We start from the raw sequence: 24,936 nt of genomic DNA, 5'->3' as shown, positions 1-24,936 counted from the left end.
TGGCGGTTTACAACCTGATTGAGTGACAGGGGGGGACGGCCAATCACACAGAAACGGCAGAGCCAATCGAGGAGTGTGTGGGCGGTCTAAACAGGCTTCAGCTTTAGCGGCCGTTTTCCGCTTGGTCCTAGTGCCTGACGCGTCTTAATATAGTGTAACACTTTTTGGACGGTAAAAACTGCAGGGGACAAAAACGGCGTTTTGAAAAAGTGCAGGGGACATGTCCCCTGCGCCCCCCCCCTAAAATTACGTCCGTGTTTACGGGTATGTGCTGTTTGTGTAATTGTATGTCTATTTGTGTATGAAGTTCTAGAGCAGAGCTGTCTCAGGACGCAAAACAAATTTAAGTGTAAACTGACAATAAAGTTGTATCTCATCGCATGGCATCGTATCGTATCGTATCGTATCGTATCGTATCGTATCGTATCGTATCGTATCGTATCGTATCGTATCGTATCGTATCGCAATCGTAATCATATCGTAATATTGCAACATAATACCAATTTAACTGTGATATGCATTGATGGGGCAATTACTGCACAAAGACACTTGTTATTTCACATTTTATTTCCTTTCATTCTCATACATGATGTTTCCCATACATAACACACATACTGAAATGTACAAGTCAACTGGACAATGTGTGTAGATGACACAGAGAACATCAGTGTGTCAGAAGGTCATTTCTTTAAGATTGAATTGATCAAGAGTTACTGTGAAAAACAAATGTAGAAACTTTTCTACCTCACCACAGAGATGTATTTGAGTGGGCGCAAGTCAGAGTGGTCACTCAGACTTAATGCCCTCCTTGATGAGGTTGAGCTCGTAGCACAGGGTCTCGTAGCGATATGCCATACGGATCTGAGCCACATTGGTCTTACGGATGTCGTTGCCCGCAGGACCTTCCTTCAGGTAGTCGGTACCCAGGTAGTGGGCCTTTTCCTGGAACACAGGAGAAAACCACACGTATCTTTCGGTGCAAGAATAAAATCACCTCAATGTTGATCATCATGTGTAATCTCTTTAATTTAATGGCAGCCTGTATGATGTAAGGACAGAATCTGTCATTCAGAGGATTTGACATGAAGCTTTTAAGTGGAGAAACACCTCGAAGTTACTGTTTTGCATTAAGAGTGTAGCTAATATAAAAAAACAGATACCTTTTACAGGCTTATTTATTAATTGTGTTAAAAATTCAACACATAGGTATGTTTACTTTGGTTTATAATCACCTGAAAATAAGAATGGTGTGGGTTTTTTTACAATAGATTGAGCCGTTTATATGTACAAAGGGACCGGTCCTCGCTCAGAAGTTAAAGATGGCCGCCCGGCTTTTGCAGTGGCGTGCCGACTCAGCGTTATCCAGGTGCTCGTGTTGCATTGCCATTTTGATATGGTAGTACAGAATGGACAAACGAAACACTGGCTCTAGATAGGCCATTTGCATTTTCATGTCAGCCACTATAGTTAGCAGCCCTTCCATGACAGGCCAAACAGCTTTGGAAAAACATTGATTTTTAACATGGGCCTGCTTTATTCAGTGTTTTGCCAGTTTAAAACCCTGGGTCTGTTTGTTCAGGAGAGGAGGACACCTCTAAGGATAATTCGGCTTCCAGTAAAAACTTCCTGAACACCTGGATCTTAAGTTATCTGAGAAAAGAGGTGAGAAAACATTAGCAGGCTAGGTTAGTGATCCATCTGCAACAAGCTGAACAGTGTCAGAGAAACACTGATTTTTAACATAAAACTGCTTTATTCAGTGTTTGTACCAGTTTTAATCACCTGATCCGTTTGTTTGGAGATGAAGAGCCTGTGGATAATTCAGGTAAAAACCTCTTGAAAAAACACTAAGGGAATTCTAACAGGGAGTTTATGCTTGGCACACAGGGGAAGTTTCAGCTGGTTGCAATGTGCAATTGTCTCAGCTGGATGCCACTAAATCCTATGCACTGCTCCTTTAACACTCTCCATCAGGTGTGTTACCTCATGAGACAGGGCGCTCTGCAGAACACTGTTCCTGGAGATCTCACACATGTCGCAGGTACTGAGCTTGAAGACCTGGGCAGCGATGGCGTACTCTTCCATCAGGGGTTCCTGTGAACAAAGACCAGAACTAACAACAGCTGTAGTACGTAATGTTTGCTAATGTAATGTAGCATTTTTAAGAGGTAATTGTTTGCAAAGTAAGAACAATTTACATTATTTAACAGCTAGTTTTACACACATCTGCATGCTCTCTATATATGGCTTAAACCTGTTCTTAAGATATATGCTCATTCAATGCATTTTTTACTCTATTGTTGTTGCTGTAAGTGTGCTGTAAATGACTTTGCCCGTATGATGTGACTACAAACACTAAAATGCATTCACCCATAGATGTACCCCATACAATACTTATTATACACAGCACAGTATGTGCCATTGTCTCCTCCCTCCATGTGCTCAGACCTTGGTGTAGTGGAACTGCATGGGGTCGTCAGTGGACAGAGACACCACCAGGCCTTTCTTGTGGAACTCCAGCAGCGGGTTCTTGGCATACTCCAGGAACAGGCTGTTGTTGCTGAGAGGGGACATGGCAATGGGGATCTGAGCCAGGAAGTACAGGTACTGCAGCACAGGACCCTGTGGTGGAAGATTGATTGATTAAATCAGTTTACAAGATCTAGTTCAGACGTCATTGGTGTAGTGTGCACTTGTACCTGCAAATAAAAACATTAAATAATCAGGGAAGTTTTATTTTGATGAACGCACAACGCAACTGATGAAGGTGGTAGCAGTAACCTCAGAAGCAATGATTGCAATCTGCTATAAAATGGAAAGACGAATAAGCTATGCACAGTCAAGGGAGGAAGTACCATGACATTTCCTTAAGTCGATGCACAAAAGGTAAAAATTAGTGCATAAAAAATCACTACAATGCAGACATGAAGTGTTTGATGCTTAATTTTTTTCTTAATACCTTTCTTAATATTTGTCCCACCAAATATTGAACTGAAACTGAACTGTGGTGGAATAAATATTCAGATCTAGCGATGCCACAGTGTGAAAATACTCCTGCATTTGAAATCTCATTTTAGTAAAATTACAAAAGTGTGACCATCAAAATATTATTAAAGAACCGAAATTAAAAGTATAACTTATGCAGAATGTCCCATTTCTGAATAACATATTTAATTGTATAATAATTATTGATGCAGCCATGTGTTCATCATTTTAATGTTACAGCTGGCAAAGGTGGAACAAACTTTAATGACTATTCACTGCCGGGTAGTTTGATCTACATAACTTATGAGTGGATTTATATTTTGTATTGATAATCTAAATCTATATATAATAGCTATAAAAGCTAAAGCTGTTAGACTGTAGTGGAGTCAACAGTGCAACACTTCTCTCTGAGATGTAGAGGAGTAGCAGTTTAAAGTAGGGTCATGGTAAAGTAAAGTCCAAATACTCAAAATTGTAATCAAGTCGAGTGCTTGAGTAATTGTACTCAGTTACATTCAACCACTGAACAAAACTACACCATTGCTTGACAGTTGATATTATTTGTTAAGCCCTGGCATTTCGACTGGTTTTATTTTTGATAGCAAAGACGGCAAAATTACTTGTCCGGCAATAAGTTACATAACAACTGAAAGATTACACCAAGGATGAATCTCAGCTCTGACAGTGCACTTGGAATCCCAGTATGACCTGCACAGTAGACTAAATATCCCCTTACAAACCCTCAGTTGAAGAAGTAATTCACTGGTGGAAAAATGGCCTATAAAGGGAAAAAAAGTCTTTCTAGTAAAAAGAGGCAAATACTAATAGAAAGTGGTGCTACATGACCAGAGAAAACAAAGCAAAATGAAAGCTTTTGCTTTAAAAGTAGAAAACCAACCACAATGCACTACTTGTGCACAAATAGTGGTGGACGACTGGCAAAACATGTTCTCAAATTACAATTTAGATGAGTTATAATTGTTTCTAAAAAAAAAATTGAGGTAAGAAATAGTCAGCTAAATAACAGAAATTTGATTTATACCCAATCAGCACTGCCTGGTTTCACCGTGATTGGATTTCACTCCAATCACTTTGATGGTTTGAGAGAGAGAGAGAAAGGAACAGGTCTGTCTCTAGATCTGCTTCTATACCTTTTTGTGTCCACGGTGGCACCATAGGGGGTGGGCAATACAAAAATGTGGAAGTACAGCCTGTAGTTCAGAGTCAGTTCATCTAGCAAACTATCTCTTTAAAGATTGCTGCAATAACTCACTAGCAATAACTATAGCTTTAAGGCCTGGAGAGGAGAGCAGTACAACATATAAAAGAAGATCAAACATCCACTTCTGTCCAGATTTCAAACACTGGGTCTAAAAAGGATTTCCTAACTGTGGGACCTTTTGGAGAATGGGGTCCTAGTGACCTTTAATCAGATAATTACAAAAAAAGATAAATCCAGAAAGAATATCCTTTTAGATAAGAGATTATGCCACGAAAAAATGTCCTTGTTAATTACTTTTAATGCCTGCAAACGTAAGTCTTTTGTACTATTTTGTATGCAGGAGCTTGGACAGAAATTACAAAGGGTGTAGAGATTACAGAAGATGTGTTGAAAGATTATTGGAAAAACGCAAAGTACAAAACACAAGCATTACAACTCCAAATACTACACAGAGTGCATTCATCGCCTGAGCATCTTTTCAAATTTAGTGCCAGTGACTCTCCATCGTGCCTTAAATGAAAAAAAAACATAATACTGGCAGCCTTACACGTCTATGGCACACATAAAAATATTCTGGGAAAAGGTCCTGCATTAAATTCCAGAACATGCTGGGAACTGAACTTGAATTCAAATTCCAGTGAGTCTTCTCCCTTTTATTCCTAGTGTGTACGTCATTGATGACCATCACAGAAATTTGTCTTTCCGTCCAAGGAAAACTTTATTACTTTAGTGGATCACTGGATCTCCTGCAGAGCTTTTACAGAGCACTGACCTTCTTGAGGTTGAGGCCGTGAGAGATGTTGTCGGCAGTCATGAAGGCAGCCAGCAGATGGGTGATGGCACCGGCCTCGCCGCAGTGAGGCCTGAACGTGAATGTGTTCATCCCCCTCTGTCTGGAAAGCAGAAGATTGATAAATATTATACAATGGAAAGGACACATATTCTTATATATTGTCCTGTTACTGTAAAATATGCAGTCACTTTGAATATTTACAAAGAAGAAATTGACAAACTAAAAAAACAGAAAACATTAAAGTTCCCCCCGAACACAGTTTTAAGTATGTAAAAACTCTAAGATTACAAAATACTTGAAGATTAATGTTTTGTGTAGTATGGTTTTCCTACTAAAAAGTAGGGCTTGACTGATTATCAGCCTGGCCGATCATTTATGTTGGTATTTTATTTCACTGACTGCCGATAGAATTAATTGATTACAAAGTGCAAAGAAAGTGTCAGCATGGGAAGAAATTCAAATTCACTTTCACAGACTTGCTGTTAAGTGATGTCACCCTTGTTTATTTATTTTATCATTCTTCCTCTATTGATTTTGCTGCTCTTACTCTATTCATCTTTATCCTTCTTTTGTCCTGTTCTTACCATCTTGTCATGTTTTAATTTATTTACTTGTTCATCTATCTCTTATTCATCTGTTTTTATCTTCTTATCTTAGTTTTATCCCCACTGATGTGATGTCATCTTCTTATATTATTTCCGCTTTTTTATAAATCATCTTTTATTGCATTTATTCTCTATTTTCTAAAGCTTTATTCATTTAGTACTTTGACTGCCTTTCGAGATCTGTCTGTTTTATTACACTTATTGCTATTTGCTTTACCCTTGTTGACTTTTTGTTCTTGCCTTTATGTTCTCTGTTTGGCATGTCTGTTGGTGTTTATTTTACTATTCCCTGAGTTCCTGCCTTTGCTTTGTCTCTCAAAACACTTTGTAAACAATTGTTTTTAAAGGTGCCATATGAATAAAGTAATTATTATTATTATTTTATTTTATTTTTTTAATCACTTCTGGGGTAAGCTATCTATCTTGCCTGGGGTGTCTTTGAATCTCAGACTTCAGAGAAGTGCAGAGATATCACCCCCTTCAGTAGAGGAATGTGAATACGCTTCTCTCATGTCAAATTTTGTACAAATACAAGTACGTTAAGTCAAAGCCAGACATTTTAGGGGAAGAAACAGCAGAAAAAGTGGAGGGGATCTTTAAGTAATCATATTTCTGCACTACTAATACTTAAAAAAGACAAAAGTGTATGTATGGAGACTGACCTGCGGAGCTGGTTGAGCACAGCGATGTTGGCGTACATATAGTAGATGTAGTAGGTGTAGGAGGGGTTCTTGGTGATGTCCCACTCTTCTGGTTTGGGGCTCTTAGTGGAGAACATGTGACCACTGTGCTTGGACTCATCGTCCACGCTGTCGAAGCCTGTCACCTAGCAACCAGGAGGCAAACGGTTAAGAATTAGACAGTTAACCCTTTGAAACCTGAGCAATTTGGATGACTTCTGTCAAAAACATGGAAAGAAATAATGGGCAGCAAAAAAAGAAATTACCCACAAAATAAGCAAAAAAAAAAATAATAATGAAATAAATAAGAAAGTACAAGAAAATTACCTGAAAATTATTTTTTCAAACAAACAAACAAACAAAAATGAAAGTAAAATAAAAAACAAACAAACAACTAGTAATGTGTAATTGTGTTAATTATAGTTTTTGTTTTCCTCTAGCTTTTTGGAAAATAATTTTCTAAATCTACTATTTTTTTTTTAATTTGAAACATTTCTTACCAAGTTGCTCATTGCCTTTTGTTCTCATGTTTTTGAAAGAAATTGCATCACTTTGCTCATGGTTCAAAGGGTGAAAAGCAGCCCAAGAGAAGTGATGTCGCTCCAGGTCTCAAAGGGTAAACAGAGGGGCTCTCAGACAAATTAACTTATTTTTTAGGTGATTCTGGGGTTTTGAATTCTTAGATAAAGATAACAGTTAAAAACTGGTTGTATTTTTTGTGACTGACTACATTTCAGAAGACATTTGTGGTCTTTCAGTTTGCTGTCCACTCGTCTGGTCTGTCATCTCTTGTTACCTGTGAGTGCTTTTTGTGTCTGTTTCTGACTCACATGCTGGAGGAAGATGCTGAGTTCTGGGTTGGAGTGAGGGTTGATGGTGGCCTCGAACACAGGAAGGAAGATGTTCTCCAGCATCTTGCCAAAGTGGGGCACAAAGTTCCTGCCTCTGAAGATGTCGCTAAAATAGAAGAGGAACAAAACACATTCATTTAAATATAAATATCAGATAACATCATACAATAGGAAAAGCACAATTTATTATTTATCGTCAAAAGTATAAATAATTCCCCATCTGTCTCACAAACTGCATAAAAGAAAGACTTGTAAACTTACTAGATTCTGGGTACTTGGATCATCCATTTGAGGTTTGGGGAGTAGACTCTGTTCTTGACGAACCAGCTGGACAGCTTGGTCCACTCGTTGGGGTTGCAGCCGTAGATGGACAGACGAGGCTCAGCAAACTGATACTTGGCATCCTCTAGGTCACTGGCTACTTCCTGGTTTACACAAAGGTCAAATCAGGCTCAGAATGCATGACTTTAACAGACGACTTAAATCTGGGGAATTAGCAGGCTGCTAAAGGGACAAAAGAAAGTTGTACAATATCTCCCTCTAGGATTTTTCAGTTTTTCTAAAGATTTTTTTCTGTGATTCTTATCTGTTCTTTTTATAAAGAAACTGACCTTGATGATTGTGGCAAAGTACTCTCCACCGATGTGGTTCTCTGTCTTCAGGTACAGGTCACGCAGCTCACTGGCTCCTACAGGGTTGTACTTGGCGTTGAACTTATCAAAACGCTGGAAGGTTTGTCTTCCCTTCAGAGAGACAGCAAAGAGACAAGAAAGTTACGGTAATAGATCTGTGTTAGTATTATTTGTGTAAGGAGAACAACGATCCATGTGTAAATGTGCAACCTGTAAATATAAAACACCTATGACAAATACAAAAAAAATCAAAAAATTTAAAAAAATAAAAATAAATAAATAAAAAGACTCTGTGCATAAAATGCAAATCTGCAAGTGTAAAATTGAGATTCAAAAATAAAAACTGGATTCACAAATATGTGTTTCAAAGTTGTAAATGTCAGGAAGATATTTACAACTGTTTTTCAGTCATTTGTTAATCAGTTCAGTGTATTCACATACATATTTTATTTGTGTAATTTTTGTGTCTATTTTTAAACCCCATTTTAAATAGAGTTTTGGGCTCACTAATCTTTTTTGTGGAAGGTGTTTTATATTTACAGATTACACATTTACACACAGATTGTTGATCTGTTAACACAAATAATACTGAAACTAATCTATCTCCATAGCAGGCTGACTGACTGAGCAACAATGTGGATTAATTTATTCCAAAAAATAAATGGATAAATTGCAATAATGGCGGTTTTTGGAGAGACAAAAATAAAAATGGTCTCTTTTCTTTAAGAAGTCATTATCCACAGAGTGGATAAGGAAATCAAAATCTAAATATGCTCTTAGAATGATTAAATTGTGGCTTTTTAATGTAATATATGTATTATATAATCTATAATTACATAAATTTAACAAATTACGACAAGAAAATACAGGAATCTTAAAATAAAACCTTTGATAGCTGTTCTCAGCTACATTTTGATGTCTGAAATCTTCATTAGGTGTACTTATAAAAATAAAAACAATACTAGAGGCTATGACTTGGATGCACTCTAACACAATCATTAAATGGTAATGACATGGCAATTTCTCATGTCCCCTTTACATTTCAGTTTGCAGCTATGCATTTTAATTATTGTGTTCACTTCTAAAGCCACCAGTGTTCCAACATTTTATTTACGCACAGCGTGCACGTCCAGGGAGTCCACAGTGAGGTCATAAGGATGCAGGTTAAGGGTCTCAAAGAGCTCCTTCATGGTGACCTCTCTCCCTTTCAGGTTATGCACAACACGGTCAGCGTCCACGCGGTACATCTTCTTGATGAAGCGCAGCAGGTGCTTCTGGTTCATGCAGGCGGCAGCGTGGATGTGGGTGTCCACCTGGAATGACAGAGAGTGGATCACTGAGGTTTGAGGTTTATATGTTGTAATACATTTGCTTGGTCACAAGAGGGAGCCAAAGACACACAGGTGCATGGCAGCTTGTGTTGAGGATGTCAGCAAATAACTAGTGGAAATAGTGGAAACAGTGGAAATAGTGTAAAATGTATAGAATCACCATTTGTGTACATGTGAGTATGAACATAATGAGTTTCGTGTGACACAAAGCCACTTACATTTCTAACATCTACAGTCAGTATATCACCTCCATTAAAGGTCAGCATAAAGAGTTTTACATCAGTCAGCGGAGGAAAAATGCAAAGACTCCACTGTAATTTACAGTTTCCCTTCATCTTAAATCTCAGTACATCAATTACAGGACATGAATTTTGAAGTTTAAGGGTGATTTAGACTTATTTTTGTGCAGCCTTTCAGTCCATTGTAAATATTTTTCATAGCTACCTTTCTGCAGTTGTAGAAGTCCCTGTGGGGGTTCATCTTCAGCTCCCTCAGCTCCTCCATCTCATTCAGCATCTCGTGCACGTTGAACTTGGACATGAGGAACTTAAGACGGCGATGAGTGTAAGTCTTACTGCAAAACAAAGAGAAGCACAGTAAAACCCCACTGACACTGACTCTTATCCCGACTCACTCCTGACATGATGTGTTACATTAATGCAAATACTGCCATCTATATTATCACTTATCTTCCAACATATTTTTGTGATATTTTGACATATTTTTGACATCCCCTGGGCAATAATTTCCACATGTGTAATGCCCATAGCCCATCAAGAAATAATATGACAGCCAGCTGGTGACAAATGATCTTGTATTACAGTTCAATGGTCAGTGAGAAATAAGCAATGCAGTATCTTGGTTCATATTTATCAACACTGCTTAGGTTTGCAGTTTAACCTCATTTAACTTCAGCCTCGGTTTTCACAAAACAGAAAACAGTATGGCGCCTACCTCCTGATCAAAAATTCTCAAATTACAGCTAAACAGAGCATTAAAATATTTACATTTTAGTCAAGAAATAAGCAGAGCAGTAACAGAATCTGGGTTTATGTTTGATCAACACTGCCTAATTTTACTGTTCTCTCTTTGCGTCTACAATCTTTACATCTGTAGAATGAGGAAATACAATCTGTAGCTCACTCAACAGGCCAAGAGACCTGATCCATCCAATGATGCAAATGTGCAAGGAGATCTGAGCACTGGCCAGATGGAGGGAAGTTTACCACAGTTCATTTACACATACTACCCACACTGTTAAAATACAAAGCTGGTTAAAAATCTGCAAAGTATCCTTTTAAGACATGAGGTGAGGTAATAGCTGTCACACAGCAGATATATATTTCATCAGTGTTTATAACAGGAAAATGTTGATGTGAAGCGTGTTGTTACTGTAAGTTATTTTGACAGGGTTGTTAACCCCCAGGGTTAACAGCTAGCGTCATCCACCTGACATCATTTTAAAGATCTGGGTCATATGAAATTGGATATGGGTAAAATCATGGCGGGACCAAGGAGATAACTGAGATATTTCAACTCTAAAATTAGAAACAAAGTAATTAACCCTTTTAGAAGGACTTACGTTGGGCCCTGTGCAATGAGAGCGATGAGGAAGTTCATGTCGTCGATGAAGGTGTTGTAGTCTGGGCAGGGCAGGTCTTTGGGCTGGTGTTTGTCAGCAGCTGCAGCGTCATTGTACACATAGATGAGACCGTCCTTCATACGAGCAACATATCCCAGGTCTTTTTGCAGGTTCTTGGTGTCAAAGGGGTCGTCACCGTTCTTTGGAGGAGATGTGAAGACTGACGGATGGATGCAATATACAAATTAATCATTAATGATACTTGGTGGTAAAGACAGCATCTTACATAAGCTCATTTATTTAGATTCCCAGGTCCAACACTCTTTTGAGCCTCAACTCCCTTTCTCTCCTCACCTGGCTGCACCTGATCTTCAATCTTGAAGGTCTCTCCCTCAATCTCACGCAGGTACTGTGAGGCCGTCCGTGGGAAGCGCTGGTAGGCCAGTCTCATGTACTTCTCCCTGATGGTCAAAGCACGGTACAGACTCTTGCAGGACAGCTCAAAGTCATCCATGGTCACCTGAGTAACAGATATAAAAGATTACAGATTTGGGGCAAAAATTGCAGCATTACAATGATGGGCATATCTTTCAAAAACAAGATGAACCACCGGCTCTCAACTCATACAAAAGTGATGATTTATATTTGATTGATGGAAGGAGAAGCTTCATTGTTAAAAACCTTTTCAAAACCTTTTCAAAATGTGCTCTCTGTGATATTATGCAGATATTATGTTATTTTGTCAGTATACCCGGGATCTGTTTTTAAAAACAACATAATGGCTAAAGCAGAAATAACAATCAGCCTCTCAAAAAGGTTCCTCTCGCTGTAAATGTCAGACCCACAGTCATGAAACTTAAATCCTGGCCTGCTCTCAGATGACCTCTATTCATGGACCTCTGTTAGTGGGAGGGACGCTGGGAGGTCACTGACCCACATATGGTTACTGAAGTGCAAAGTCTGCATCCATGTCAACTTGACCCAGGTCTAGTTTTGGAAGCTTTCATAACATGATACTTATTTGTCGTGTTAAACTGCTTCATTCGGTGTTTTTAAATCCCTGAATCTGTTTGTTCTGGAGAGAAAGAGAACACTGCAGATATTTCAGCTCTCTGTAAAAACTTCCTGAACAATGAACACTGAAGGAATGCTAACTGGGAGAAGTTTTAGCTTTTCACAATCTGCAATTCTCACCGTCAGATGCCAATAAATCCCCCTTAACCTTACATACTGGATATTTAAGTCAAGTTGACTTAAATTCCTTGTTCAGTAAGTGATTTGAAATGATAAATTAATTAATGTGCAGACTTTCCACTTAAGGAAACAAATTAAGTTTCTAAAGAAAATGGTTAGCATAGCCTATTAGCAAACTCTCTAGAATGTCTCCTTTCAAAAAATTACTGAAAAATTACTTGTTGCTGTAGCATTGTAGCACCACAACTGAATGAGCTGAATGCTATGTACTATGATCATTTTATATTAAATATTCATCTAATTCTAAAAACATTAAGGCAAATATTCAAGTGTTCAAAGTTCACCATTATTTTAGAATGGGATGAAATGAAAGTGAACGGTACCCCAGAGGCGTAGTCTCCGATGATGGCCACTCTCTGGAAGTCTGGCACTTCCAGGTAGGTGGGCGTGTCCACCTCCACTGACACTACAGGGGTAGCAGCTACCTGGGCCGCGGCTGCAGGCATGGCCATGGTGCGGCAGCGCCTCTTGCTGTGGATACGGAGAGGTGAGGTTTAGTGGTTGGCTTCAAATATTCTACGATTCTTATGAAAGGCAACTAAATTAAGTTCAATAATTAACCCTTAGGGCCCACTTTAATATTACACACACATGTATCACTCAAAATGTGCTTTTTAAAATCAAGCTTTAAAAAATATCATGCATTAGTATTAGTTTCTACTTTCACTGGGTTAACTCTCCAACCAATATCAGTCCTAATTATAAATATCAAATATTCATACATTTCCACAGTTTTAACCCTTTAAATGCTAGATTGTTGTCATGATGCCACTATGGTTTCAGAAGAAAAAAAAACAAACACAAAAATTTAATTATTTTCAATATACTGCATGCAAGGATTTCTTTTTTTTTATCACAGCCTGGGACATGTCAATGATTAGCAGCAACATTGAATGTGACAGTGCACCTAGTGGAAATAGCACTCCATATGCCAAATATGGTTAATAATAATTATATTTAGAAAAAAGACACTATCAAGTTAAAAAATAGTAAAAACTGCAAATTACAAGGCAAAAACCCAGAATGACACCCAGAAAAAAAACAATTTATTTTCTTATGCTCTGATAGCTGTGGGTCAAAAATTACAGTTTGAATGGGTTTCAATGTAACTTTTTTTGCACTTAACAGTATGAATGTAACAATTTTGTTTATACAGTGTATTTTAGACTTATTGTAGGAGCTGAACTGGAAATTCCAAGATTAAACAAAAGTTAAGTGTTGCCAAAATGTATGCCAAGTGCATGCACACAGCCAAAATATTTATTTTTTAAAAAAGTTAAGAATGAAAAGTGCATAAAATGTGCCAAACTGTAATTTTTGACAAACAGAACCTCCTTTCTCACCGTTTCTCAGCATCGTCCTCATGGTGCAGATGGTGGGCCATCTCCTGGTGCATGATGGGACAGTCCTCAGCCACATCAAACATGGAGATCTCATCGCGGACATCCTCACCTTTGGTCTCAGATGCAAAGACCTGTTCCGCGAAGGCCCGCATCTTATCATCAGTCTCTGTCAGGCACAGCATAGGTTCATAATGTCAGTAACAGAAATGCATTCTGCTCTCACACCATGCAGCACTGAATTAGACAGGCTGTGGCTGTGAAGAAAGCCAAACAAACACAGCTTCTTGACCACTAATCTATGCTGCATGAATATGACTGCAGAACAATGTATTTGTGATAAAGGAATGGTGCACATGACATTCTACTTCTAAAATAAAAATGGACATACATTACCTAACTTGATGTGTACAGACTCCAGCACATGCGTTGTATACATGACCAAAGATTGACTCAGCCATTACAAGTCTGCAACTCTGACCTCCAGATTGGTCCCATGCACACAGAGAAACTACAGTGACACACACTGTTGGCTTAACTCATACAGAAACATAGAAGGTAGATCCTTTTTAAATGTTTTTCTTGTTTTTTTAACTCCAGACCCAGTTTTCTCATCATCTCTTATTGTATATTTGGCATTTTATCATGATTTGTGCCCTGTCAGTCAGGGTTTAAATGGATTTATTCCATTGTAAATGAGATAATGTTGATCAGAATGTATTAATACATTAAAAAATGACAGGAAAAGAGGGTCAGCATCTAAAATGACTGGAGTAAAGAACCGAGCGATAAACAAGTGTTCTAAAACAGGCGTTCAAGTTTCATTAGAAACACAGTGACAGTTTGTAGCATTACTTGATGCCTACTACAGAAATAACTACTCTCTGGATCAAACTGCACTTGTTACATGCACATACTAGCCAAGAGCCAAGGCTTTCTACTCTAAGACAACAGCTCTAGTACAACTAACGTGTTTCTGAGCTTCAAGTCACAGTCTCCATACTTACTCTGTTGACCTGATTATGCCAAGAAAGAAAGTTGCACCACCCGGAATAAAACCCAAAGAAGAGAGGGTTCAAAAAGCATTGGTTAGAAAGGTGTTATACATGAAGATATCATACAAACATATGAACTTTTTACTGCGTTTTACAGTGTATGCATTACAAAATGTAATGTTATAAATACATAACATGAAACAGAAACTGCGCCTGCACTATAATATTTATCAGTTATTAATAATATAGAATAGCAAGAGAATAATGGTCATGCTTGCTTAAACTGCTATTATCTTTAAAGGTCTCTTGAAAAGTCAAGAAAATAGGCTTTGTTATGCGTAATAATGAGATAATCAACCCCCCTGTCATGACATAACAAAAGTTTATTTCTATGGAAGCTAATGCCATTAATGCCATTATCTGGAGATCACAAGTTCATTATTTCATTGTCACAAGAACAAAGTTCTAAACAATTATGATCAAAATTCTTAATAATCTCTAGGAAAGGCATTTTTATAATGAATTATCTTATTATCTTGTGTTGTTGCATGCACAGCCATTCTTGGCTTCCATAGAAAAATTTAGTTTTCTCTCAGTATCTTGAGAGAACAAATCTTGTTCTCTCAGGTAACAAAATAGATAGCAGCATTTAAAAAAAATAATTGCAAACATGGCCATTCTCAGTTTCCATAGAACAACCTTTTTTTAATCTCAATTATCTCATCATCTCAAGATAACAAAGCTTGTTTTCAGGAGATAACGACAGAGATAACAGCATTAAAAAAATAATTGCGGGCACAGCTGTTCTCATCTTCTGTAGAATAATAATTAGAAATACATGCAATAGATATGAGCAATGAAATGAGACACCACTTTATGGTAAATGGATAAGTGGGATTAAGGTATGAGGATGAACAATGGAGGACACATGAACGATAGATTGAATTTCTAGCAGCTGGACATATTACTGGTGATTGCATCTTCATGACACATGCAGAGATGACTTTGTGGCACCAGTGCTCCCAGTGACACAGGAAAGTTTTCAATCAAATATGCAGGATACTCTGGCGATATGATTTCATTATCACATCGCTACCATTTCTTAGCACCTCTGTGCATGTGAAGATGCATTTCCTGTGTCTCCCTGGTATTCCTCTGATGGTTCAAACAAGTCTGAAGGTCAATTAAATCTTGTTTGTGTGCTGCTTTGATAACTGATAAGCATTCCCAGGAGTCAGCTACCTGGGAGAAGCCATTTATTAAAATAAATGTTCACATTTAGTTCAGTTTTAAATTATAGGACTCTGTACAGAATCGGATACAAATACATCACAATAAACCATAGAACTTATATTAAATGTGAACATTAAATTAATAAATTGTTTTTATTTCTATATCCCATTACTTTCCATTTCATATGGAATTCATTTACCAAGATCCATATGACTAGGTTGCATTCAAATGCGCTTTGGAGAAAGAAATATTGGGTGATGTGACTGTCTCACATCCATACAGTAAACCATGCATGTGAAATGCTTCACATCTTCCTAAAATTCCTCAGCTACATACTCACTTCCTCCCTCTGAGTAAGCAAAAAGTCCAAGGTCCAGGTTAAAGGGAAAACAAAATATGATTGGTTAAGATTGGTTAAATCTCAAAGCAGGTAGTAAGTCATCTATATTTTAAAAAAAAAAAAAAAAAAAACTTGTCCACAAACTTTGCATATTTTGGGGGACTATTCCTTTGCTAGAAAATTGTTCACAGTTAGTTAAGCCAGTTATCTGTGGAGTGTACAAGATATGTTTGCAGACACTGTTGAGCTTCTTTTTTTAAATAAAAAATAAAAATCAAATGCTGCAGCACAAAATACAGTGAATAAAATCAAAATTGAATTGTGCGTGTTTTGTGTTAACTGTCCCTTTAGTATGAGACTCGTCTGAATGTGATCAGTTTGATCATAACACATTTGTTGTCAGCTCTCCACACCTGCTGCAACAGATCATACAACCTGCCGGCACGTACTGCACAGCAACACTTGCGTGAAATCTCTGCAGTCACAGTATCACGACAAATGGAAACAGTCTCAAAACGCAGTTTCCACCAATACTTGCATAATCATCACAACCACCAAAGACCCTTTTGAAATACATCTCTTCAAGACAGCAGCTGGTGAGACCATTGAATTTCTATTTTTTACCCTTTGAGAAACACTAAGCAGCATAATATGTCATCGTACTTGCCAGTTGCCCCGGGGAGGCAGGCCTATAATTAGTAACCATTACAAGAGCATTTATAATAGTGATAATGAACTGGGGGTGAACTACAAAAAGGAGAATGAAAAAAAAAGCTAAAAGCTGATTTACACATGACCACCTGTCGCACTTGACATTGGAGAATGTGTTGGCAAATCACAACCCTCAGACGTACTCTCTTGACATTTTCCCAAATGATATTCAATCACTCACTAGATTCTGCACTGACACACAACCCTTGTTATGTATGATGTGAATTTGAATGCTTAAACTGAGCTCAAGAACAGTATTTTGACATTGGAATTACAAATCATAAAATGATAAAAAGCATTTCAATTTAAAGATGTTCAACTCAGAGAAGATAATGACTATATTTTAGTCATTGTGGACTTCATGTTTGCATTTTGACCCCTATGAACCTGCTATTAAAGCTGTCAGTGCCATCTTTTAGAGTGACAATGTAACACTGGAACACACAGGTGTGAATTTACTACCTTAACAGCTGTTGATGTCACACACAGTAAGGGGTGTGAATCCTGTAATATGCATTCAAAGCATATTTGCAAAGTTTTGGGAATTATTTCCATAAATCTCAGCAAAGAGACTTAAGGTCGGCATTTTGACAGCAAAGGTCAAGTCAGTCTTTCATGTGTTGGCCAGAAAAGTTCCTGGAAAGGCCTTACAAAAATGAAACTGAATGCACTTTTGGTGAAGGCTTCTTCATTTCATTTTGTCATGTAAAATAGTCCCTTGAAAATGCTATCCAGACACTCTATAGATGAGATTGCACTTTCAAACCCATTTCTGGCTATACTCACCTGGCACTAAGACTTTCGGCATGGTGACACTGTTCCAGTGAAACGCTCTCTGAGGACTTCTGAAGGGTGGTCAGCCGCTAGACCACTGTAGTAGGGAAGTGTGAAGCCCTGCACTTGGTCTGTGCAATATTAAGGTCCCTCTGCCTCTCACGTGTAACCAGAACCTGCTGTACCCACGCGGGACACGCCTCATCGTAACGGGGGAACTCATGTGTCCAGCTCTATTTTAAGTTGTCTACATGCACACAGGTCTCCCTGACAAGAGCAGCGTGTAGACAAAAAGACGGGTATGTGTGTGTGTGTGTGTGTGTGTGTGTGTATGTGTGTGTGTGTGTGTGTGTGTGTGTGTATGTGTGAGTGAACTAGTATTATATAACACCCTGATAGCTGCACAAGTAGCTCAGCTCATGCTAGGCAGGTTTTTAAGGGGTGCTCATGTTAATCACCACACAACTTTCACTGCAAATGCAACAGGAAACAAAACTGTAAATGTTGGGTTGAAACTGACATTTTTTATACTCGATACTTTCAGTACTGATGATTTATTCATAGAAGGAGTAGATTTTCATCCCATGGTGCCTTTTGTTGATATAAAAACGTAAATCCTTAAATTGGACATGTGAACCCTGCACTTCACATTAGCGATTTACAAAGGTGTCCAATATTGTTGTTACTACTGTTGTTGCTACTTTCCAGAACCCTCAAGTGAGAAGGGGAATAGGTTTAAAATAGCCTTAAGTCTTTTGGCACATCCCTTGGCAAATAAGGACAATCAGCCTGTTGCACCAGCTGTATGAAGTTCCAACTTCATACTGAACATTGAAACCAGCTACTTTGATCAAAAAGCCAAGTCGCTGTTCGGCTGAACCACTGAGACAGAAGGTACATCTTAAATTATGCCCACCTTGGAACTCTTTCGGCCAGTAAAACCCTTAAAATGTTATTACGCTGACCTAAGCTAGTAAGTCTGTTCAAACTAGGCTATGCTTGAACTTGCATAACTGGTGCAACCCATTGCTGGGATTTCTGTGATTTCATTTGAAGTACATCTTTATAACAAAGATTAGAGAGGAGGTATGAGGGTTGGAGCAAAATTCTCAGAGGTGTATTTAGAACCTCCACAGATAAAATCAGCCCTATCTGCAGTGCCAGGTAACAGAAGAGATTAATAGAAAAATATGTTTTGTAATTTTGGGGTTGTTGTGGAGGGAAAATCTTTGTTGCCTTTGCAAAAAAATCTGCCTTGTGTGACACACTTCCCCTTCTCTGTTGGTCCTCAGATGCTGCAGCTCCAAGACTCTTAACAAGCCATCTATTTTCAGGGAATTTGATCCCAAATGTCAACATTCCTCTTAGGGTGCAACTAGTTAAAGAGATCAAGTTAGAAATGGGCACACTCAACCATTAGAAATAAAAACATTAGTTTTTACAGGACATTTTGTAAACGATAGTCTCTTCAGAATATTCATTTCATAAGCATACTGTAAAAATATTTAAAATTTCAGCTGAAACTGCACTTTATAGATTTCGTTTTGGTCATTGGAATTAAACTACTGGCACAAGCATTGACAGTGTTGCAACATTATCTTGAACGCTCGTGATGAATTTAATCTTGTCTTGGCTGGTGCACTGTTTGGACAGCATGTTCTCAATAAAAATAATTGCATAATGAAGAAACTGACTGAATTTCCTTCCACTACATTGTGTGTTCTGACACATTATTCTTCCTCTCATATCAAAGTGTCTGACACCCTGATAACTACAATTATTAGGTTAAACATGTCTTCTTTGGGTGTGCATTTTCATGCTACATTTCCACAGCCTGTGCAAAGTTACAACATGAATGTGAACTTGAAGGACAAACCATCAAAGGCAAATGGCAACAAATGCACCAGGTGACATGAATGAAAAGTCCTCTGAAGGATTTCTTTTTCATGGTCTTGAGAGATCTGTCTGTTCTTCACCATGAACCTGAGAGATTAATAGCAGCTGGACATATGGTTTACATGGGCAACAGGGGACAGGGAGCTAGTTTTCCCGTCTCATATTACTCCTATCATCATCACCCGGACTGTCAGACACTACCAAATTACAACAGGTGCTCCCAGACTGTCCAGTTCCCAGTCTGGGGAGTTGTTTGGCTCGTGTTTGGTCAGACATACATTTCATGTGGTTTTCACTCCTCTAATAACTTTCATATGTAGGAGATAAACCAGGAGAAAATAGCAACATATGCTGTGAACACCAAAATAAAATAAATCCAAAAGAACCACCTGCATTTATGTATTTCCAATATATAAAAAGTTCTAGTTGGTATTATACACTGTGACATGTTTTGATGTTTTGTTTGGTATTGAATATTACTGGTGTCAAGTTAACTGGTGACTATAGATCCTCCCTGTGCAGGGAACACACCCACTGAATATTTTGAACATGTGAATTTGTCATCCCTAATAAAAACATGAAAGTAGCAGAGGACTTGAAGCATTTACACCATAAATTAATGCACAAAAACGCACAAAATTGTCCATAAAAATTCACCATAATGCAAGAAATTAAGTGTTCGATGCTCAAAATTTTTTGGCGGAGGAAGCCCAAACCCCCTGTTTCGGTAGCATTTGTTCAATATTATAGCAGTATTAATGGTATGAGTTGTTTGCAAATGCAGTGTCAGTTACATGCAGCATCTTTTGTGCAGTCATTTGATTTCATCAGAGTAAAAAGCAACAACTGACACATCGAAAAAAGATGAATCTTTAGTGCATCAGCTTAAAATAAAATAGTCTGAAATTATTATGATGAAATGAATGACTGTTCAGAGTATTTAGCATAGACTGTATAAATAGGTATTTAGTAGCACAGACTCACTGAGGTACGTGCTTTATAGTAATAGCTCACTGTTGTGCAGTTTACAAGGTTGGTATGTTTACATGTTCTGTTTGGATGGTAATCACCCTTCCTGTTAGAATGATAAAGAGGAACACCCAGATCTAAATACAACATAAACACCTAAATCACATAGTCTTGGTGGCTAATGTTAGTTTGTATTCACAAATGTTAGACAGATATTTGCTCCACAACACTGGATTTGCTTCTTTGTGGCACTAATTGAGGCAGTGACAGCGCAGGTTGAAAATGAGTTAAAAGGTAAAAAAAAAAAAAATCATGCCCATCCCATGGCTGTAATTAATGTACAAAATAGAAGAGGTTTCTGAAGAAAAACAACAGGATTGGAGTTCCTTGTAAATTTTGACAGAAGCTGAGCTATCGCAAAGAAAGTACACAGTCAGCATGTAGATTGCAATCTATAATATAGTTGGTACATCGGCAGTTGGGTGTGAAACATCTCTTAATGTAAAAAAAATCCCAGTGGTGAAATCTGTACGAATAACACAACACAAAAGAATTGCTTTAGACTCCTTCCTTTTTTGTGTTTTTTTGTTTTAAATTATAGCACTCTGTAAAGAACCTGATACAAATACATCACAATAACACAGAGAACTGATATTGAATGTGAACATTAGATTAATAAATTGTTTATTTCTATATTCAGTTACTTTCCATTTCATATGGAATTCATTAACTAAATTTTCGATAGGTTACTTGCAGATAATAAGCTCTGTGGCAAACAAAAGTTTACGATACTTAATGTTTTGTCCAGCAAGATAATCTTCACAAATGAACACCACTTTCATGACTTCTTTTAAGAATAAATAAAATTGCCAGTTGCAAAAAAGTTAACATTAGGTCATAAAGGAACTACATCACAGTGGCATGACTTGATTGTCACCTCCACGATGAGGCTGTAAAGCCGTGTACAGTGTGAAGATGTTCTGTTGTCCCATCTAGTCACTTGTTAGCAACTGCCTTTTTTAAAGACACTTAAAGGCTTCTTAGTAATATTTATTTATGTATTTTAATGTAACAAAACATGAAAATTAACTACAGATCTGACCTTACTTTGGACATCTAACCAAAACCCTGTTAAAGAACCACTGACCTCAAGATGAGGGAACTAGGGGTCCAAAAATCCTAACTCATTTCACAATATAAAGACTTATTACAGCAGCAGTTATAACCTAACATTTAACTTCATCCTGTAGTTATCACTTGTGGCCGATGTTTTTTTTCTGTTGTACTATTCATATAAACCTAGAAAAAAATGCTGTGTTCTTTTGCAAAAATGGAAATTATTTAAGATGGGTGGGATCATAAACTGTCCTCCAGTGGTAGGTGACTTCAGGAATTTTAATTGCTCTTAATTGCTCAAGACTTCCTCCCGACCAGAAAGTTCCCCCAGAGCAGAGAGGTCTGAGCATATGTACTACAGACAGGACAAAAAGGTAGGTGCTTCTCGTATTTTCTCATGGATATTTCTTTTAAAGTCCTTATTATTAAAAGCTTGTCTTTTATTTTCAGTGTTATGGGGACACTGTCACTGTAGACATCCTACAAAAATACTTGCTGCCCTCAAGCTTGTCCAGCACATGATGAGTAGACTAATTACAGTGAATGTTAATGGGGGTCATTTCGCTGTCTCCACCACTTCCCCTGACAAAGAACAAGTGCTCTGCACAATGTGCCACACACTGACTATACTTCATTTCAAATCACAGTTTTAGTACAATGGAAGTAAAGGTGACAGTGGACGGTATCCCACGCGTGGTTTGTGGTGTTACAGAAGAAACAACATGCCAAGACGTGGTCATAGCGTTGGCTCAAGCCCTTGGTGAGTATATCTGTGGCTCGACACTGTACTAAGATTTATTTTCTGTCATGCTGACGAACCTGACAACTCCATTGTCACAATTCTCTTTAGGTCAACCAGGGCGCTACACGCTACAGGAGAAATTCAAAGACTTTGAGAGGCGCATGGCGCCCAATGAACGCCTCCTGGAGACTCTTCAGAAGTATGGTGAGCAGGCCAGGGAGGTCCGAATCACACTGCTCCACAACGGACCTTCAGTCTGGGACAAAATGAGCAGAACAAAAGTTGGCAGATACCAGCCCTGCCCACCGCTGAGAAGAAAAGATGCAGGCACGAGAATGCGACGGGGCAGCGGTTCACTAAGTCTGCATCGTCAAAGCTTGCCGCCACTGTCCTGTTTAAGACCAGAGGCTGAGCAGCAAAAGGAGGAACTGAAAAGGCCTAAAAGAAAGTCTCTGACGCTCATGGAGGAGGCCTGGGAATGGTTGGAGAGTCTGGGCAAAGGAAAGGTCTATAGCATCGCTGGCGATAAGGAAAGCAGTAAGAGGACAGATAAAAGGTATCACACCTCTTTGGGCCTTTCTCTCACTGTTGATGAAGGTAACTCTGGTCGAAGTAGTAGAGGCAAAGTCAGAGGTCAGAAAAGTTTAATGTCAGACTTGGATCATCAAACATCCTGTTGCATGGGAAGTCAGACGAAGGGTAAAGAAAGCAAACGCCACCAGAAAACTCAGGAGGGAGAGTCTGATGACCTGCTCAGTCCAAAGTGTGGTACAACCGAGGACAAGAAAAACCGTCTAAGAAAAACCATCATATACCAGCTCAGCTGTTTGCAGGATTTACAGATCCAAATAGCAGAGATAGACAAACAAATTCTGGAGCTTGAGGAAAAACAGAGGGTCAAAAAAACTGAGCAGGAAGCCCAGCAGAGAATGGTTGAAGAGGAGATGGAACAGATCAAGTTCTGGGAGAACGAATTAAAGGCTGAAGAAGGTTACGAGAAAGACTTGCAATGCCAGTTCCTTGAGATGAAGGCAAATGCTGTGGGGTGCAGAGGCAAACTGGAGGAGTACAAGCGCAAAATACAGGGGCTTGACTTCTTTGCCACTCAAAACATAGACAATGCCGAGATGTTTTTAAAAGACGGTGCAAATGCTGCCGCAGAGATTTCAACAGTTTCAACCGAGGACCTAAATCAGCAACAATCTGATCCAGATGGGGATGTAAATATTAACAGGAAGTTCCTGCCCAGAGAGGACTTCAACCCTTCTCATGCTCTAGTTCCTCCCAACCAGATAAAGGAGCGACGGCCCACAGGGCCCACCGAGCTGAGAGAGTGGTGGGCACGCTGGGCACAAGCCCAAAGAAGCCCCCAATCACAGACTAAAAAGAAGGTGATTCACCGCTCCGAGCTCACTATATATCTGGGCAGTACCAAGGTTTAGAATCAAATTAACAAAAGTCAAAGATTTCAAAAGTCAGTAAACATTATGAATGCTTGATTGTGCTCCACTTTTGGTAATTTCATTCCTTCAAATGCAAGATGCGAATCCTTCTGATTTTTTACTTGTACTGAATGATTGTATAGAGTACTGAACTGTTTGTATGTGTACAAGTACAACAGCACACTCAGTTCCATAACAGTCTTGTTTTTTTGTTTTTTTGTTTTTTTTTAACTTAAGTGAGCTCCCTATTGGTCAACCAGAATTTGTGCTAAAAGTGAGCCTCTTTTCTTTTTTTTTCTTTGAAAGGGAACATTGGGATGATTCTGAATGTCCTTTATGAATAATCGTTTCCATAACCAAACAAAAAAGCAGAAAACCCTTTTTAAAATATTTTTTGGGCATGTGCATTTTTACATTGGACAGTTTAAGAGTGAAAGGGGGAGAGAGAAGGAATGATATGCAGCAGAAGGGCCACAGGTTGAAACCAAACCCACGACTGTTACAGCAAGGACACCTTTGTTCACTGGGCGCCCACTCTACCAGCTGAACTACTGGGCACCCTGTTTAACATTTTTGTGTCAAAATTTTTGTGTACGGTGCATTTTAAACACAGTGAAAGAAGACAATTTTTTTTTTTTAAAGATTTTTTTTGGCCTTTTATTGGGGGGGGGGGGGAGACACGCAGCAAAGGGCTAAGGCCAAAACTTGAACCTGCGGCCGCTGCAGCGAGGACACATGGGGTGCCGCTCTATCCACTGAGCCATTAGGCACCCCAAGACTTCAATTTTTAATTCAAATGTCATCTGCTGGTAGGTTTTCTATCCTTATTGAGTATCCAACATAGGCAACCTTGTATTCTAGCAAATTAGGGAATATATACTGTACATGTTACATCCTCACTGAATGAGAGGCATGGAAGGCTTCAAGACAGCTTTGATCTGAGTATGTGATCAGTTTGAGTAAAAAGGATTTTTTTTTTGTACTAAACTGCATAGAATTGTGATTTTAATGCTGGAAGAGTGTGCCATCTCTGAGAATGCAAGCAGTGATTTAACCATCAAGAAATTATGACGTAAATGATTATTTTTACTTTTGTCAGACTCATTATCTATACAGCTGCATACGTCAGGAGAGCTGGTGCAAGTTTTTTTAAGGGGAGGGGGACTGGACTAAAAGCTTTTGCTGGGCTTCATCTCTGGTGAATTTGTACATTCTGTCATCTGTTGAGATCTCCTGACTGTTAAGGTTTCTGATTTGTCGAGCACTCACCCACCCATGCACAAGGTACCTTTGTCTTCTTATAACTTGTTTAACCTCTACAAATAATTTTATGAGGTTATTTATTTTCCTTAAGTGAACACTGAAGTGTAACATTGGTCAATATAATAAAGTTGTTTTCACAGCTAATTAGGTTTTTTTTTTTTTTATTAAATTCAGTCATAA

The 24,936-nt window shown here is 38.4% G+C and overlaps 2 protein-coding genes across 5 annotated transcripts; one reads left to right on the top strand and one right to left on the bottom strand.

Annotated features, from left to right (window-relative positions):
- Positions 1 to 549: 549 nt before the first annotated feature.
- Positions 550 to 17,481, bottom strand: ampd1 (adenosine monophosphate deaminase 1 (isoform M)). Of its 3 annotated transcripts, XM_042492287.2 has the most exons (16): positions 17,341 to 17,463; positions 14,283 to 14,291; positions 13,279 to 13,444; positions 12,259 to 12,406; positions 11,036 to 11,201; positions 10,682 to 10,901; positions 9,544 to 9,673; positions 8,887 to 9,081; positions 7,748 to 7,879; positions 7,398 to 7,561; positions 7,116 to 7,242; positions 6,268 to 6,431; positions 4,980 to 5,100; positions 2,449 to 2,622; positions 1,984 to 2,094; positions 550 to 942 (listed from the first exon to the last, which is right to left on the bottom strand). In XM_042492287.2, the coding sequence occupies exons 1-16, from the start codon at positions 17,360 to 17,362 to the stop codon at positions 787 to 789; spliced, it is 2,205 nt and encodes a 734-aa protein (XP_042348221.1). In that variant the 5' UTR covers positions 17,363 to 17,463; the 3' UTR covers positions 550 to 786. The 3 variants fall into 3 exon arrangements, with proteins under 3 accessions (XP_042348221.1, XP_087938665.1, XP_087938666.1); XM_088082539.1 differs by lacking the exon at positions 14,283 to 14,291 and having other exon boundaries at positions 17,341 to 17,481; XM_088082540.1 differs by lacking the exons at positions 550 to 942; positions 1,984 to 2,094; positions 14,283 to 14,291; positions 17,341 to 17,463 and adding an exon at positions 13,672 to 13,729 and having other exon boundaries at positions 2,443 to 2,622.
- A 3,463-nt stretch (positions 17,482 to 20,944) lies between these two features.
- rassf11 (Ras association domain family member 11) lies at positions 20,945 to 24,871 on the top strand. Of its 2 annotated transcripts, XM_088082538.1 has the most exons (3): positions 20,945 to 21,683; positions 21,957 to 22,069; positions 22,160 to 24,871. In XM_088082538.1, exons 2-3 carry the CDS (start codon positions 21,967 to 21,969, stop codon positions 23,491 to 23,493), a joined length of 1,437 nt encoding a protein of 478 aa, XP_087938664.1. In that variant the 5' UTR covers positions 20,945 to 21,683; positions 21,957 to 21,966; the 3' UTR covers positions 23,494 to 24,871. The 2 variants fall into 2 exon arrangements, with proteins under 2 accessions (XP_087938664.1, XP_042348467.2); XM_042492533.2 differs by having other exon boundaries at positions 20,945 to 22,069.
- The last annotated feature ends 65 nt before the right edge of the window (positions 24,872 to 24,936 follow it).

Source organism: Plectropomus leopardus, chromosome 9 (genome assembly GCF_026936395.1).
Source record: "Plectropomus leopardus strain MGB_pleo_1.0 chromosome 9, ASM2693639v1, whole genome shotgun sequence".
In the NCBI taxonomy this organism is placed as follows: Eukaryota; Metazoa; Chordata; class Actinopteri; order Perciformes; family Serranidae; genus Plectropomus; species Plectropomus leopardus.
The sequence above is the reverse complement of the archived record's forward strand: the minus strand, read 5'-3'. Positions and strand labels throughout refer to the sequence as shown.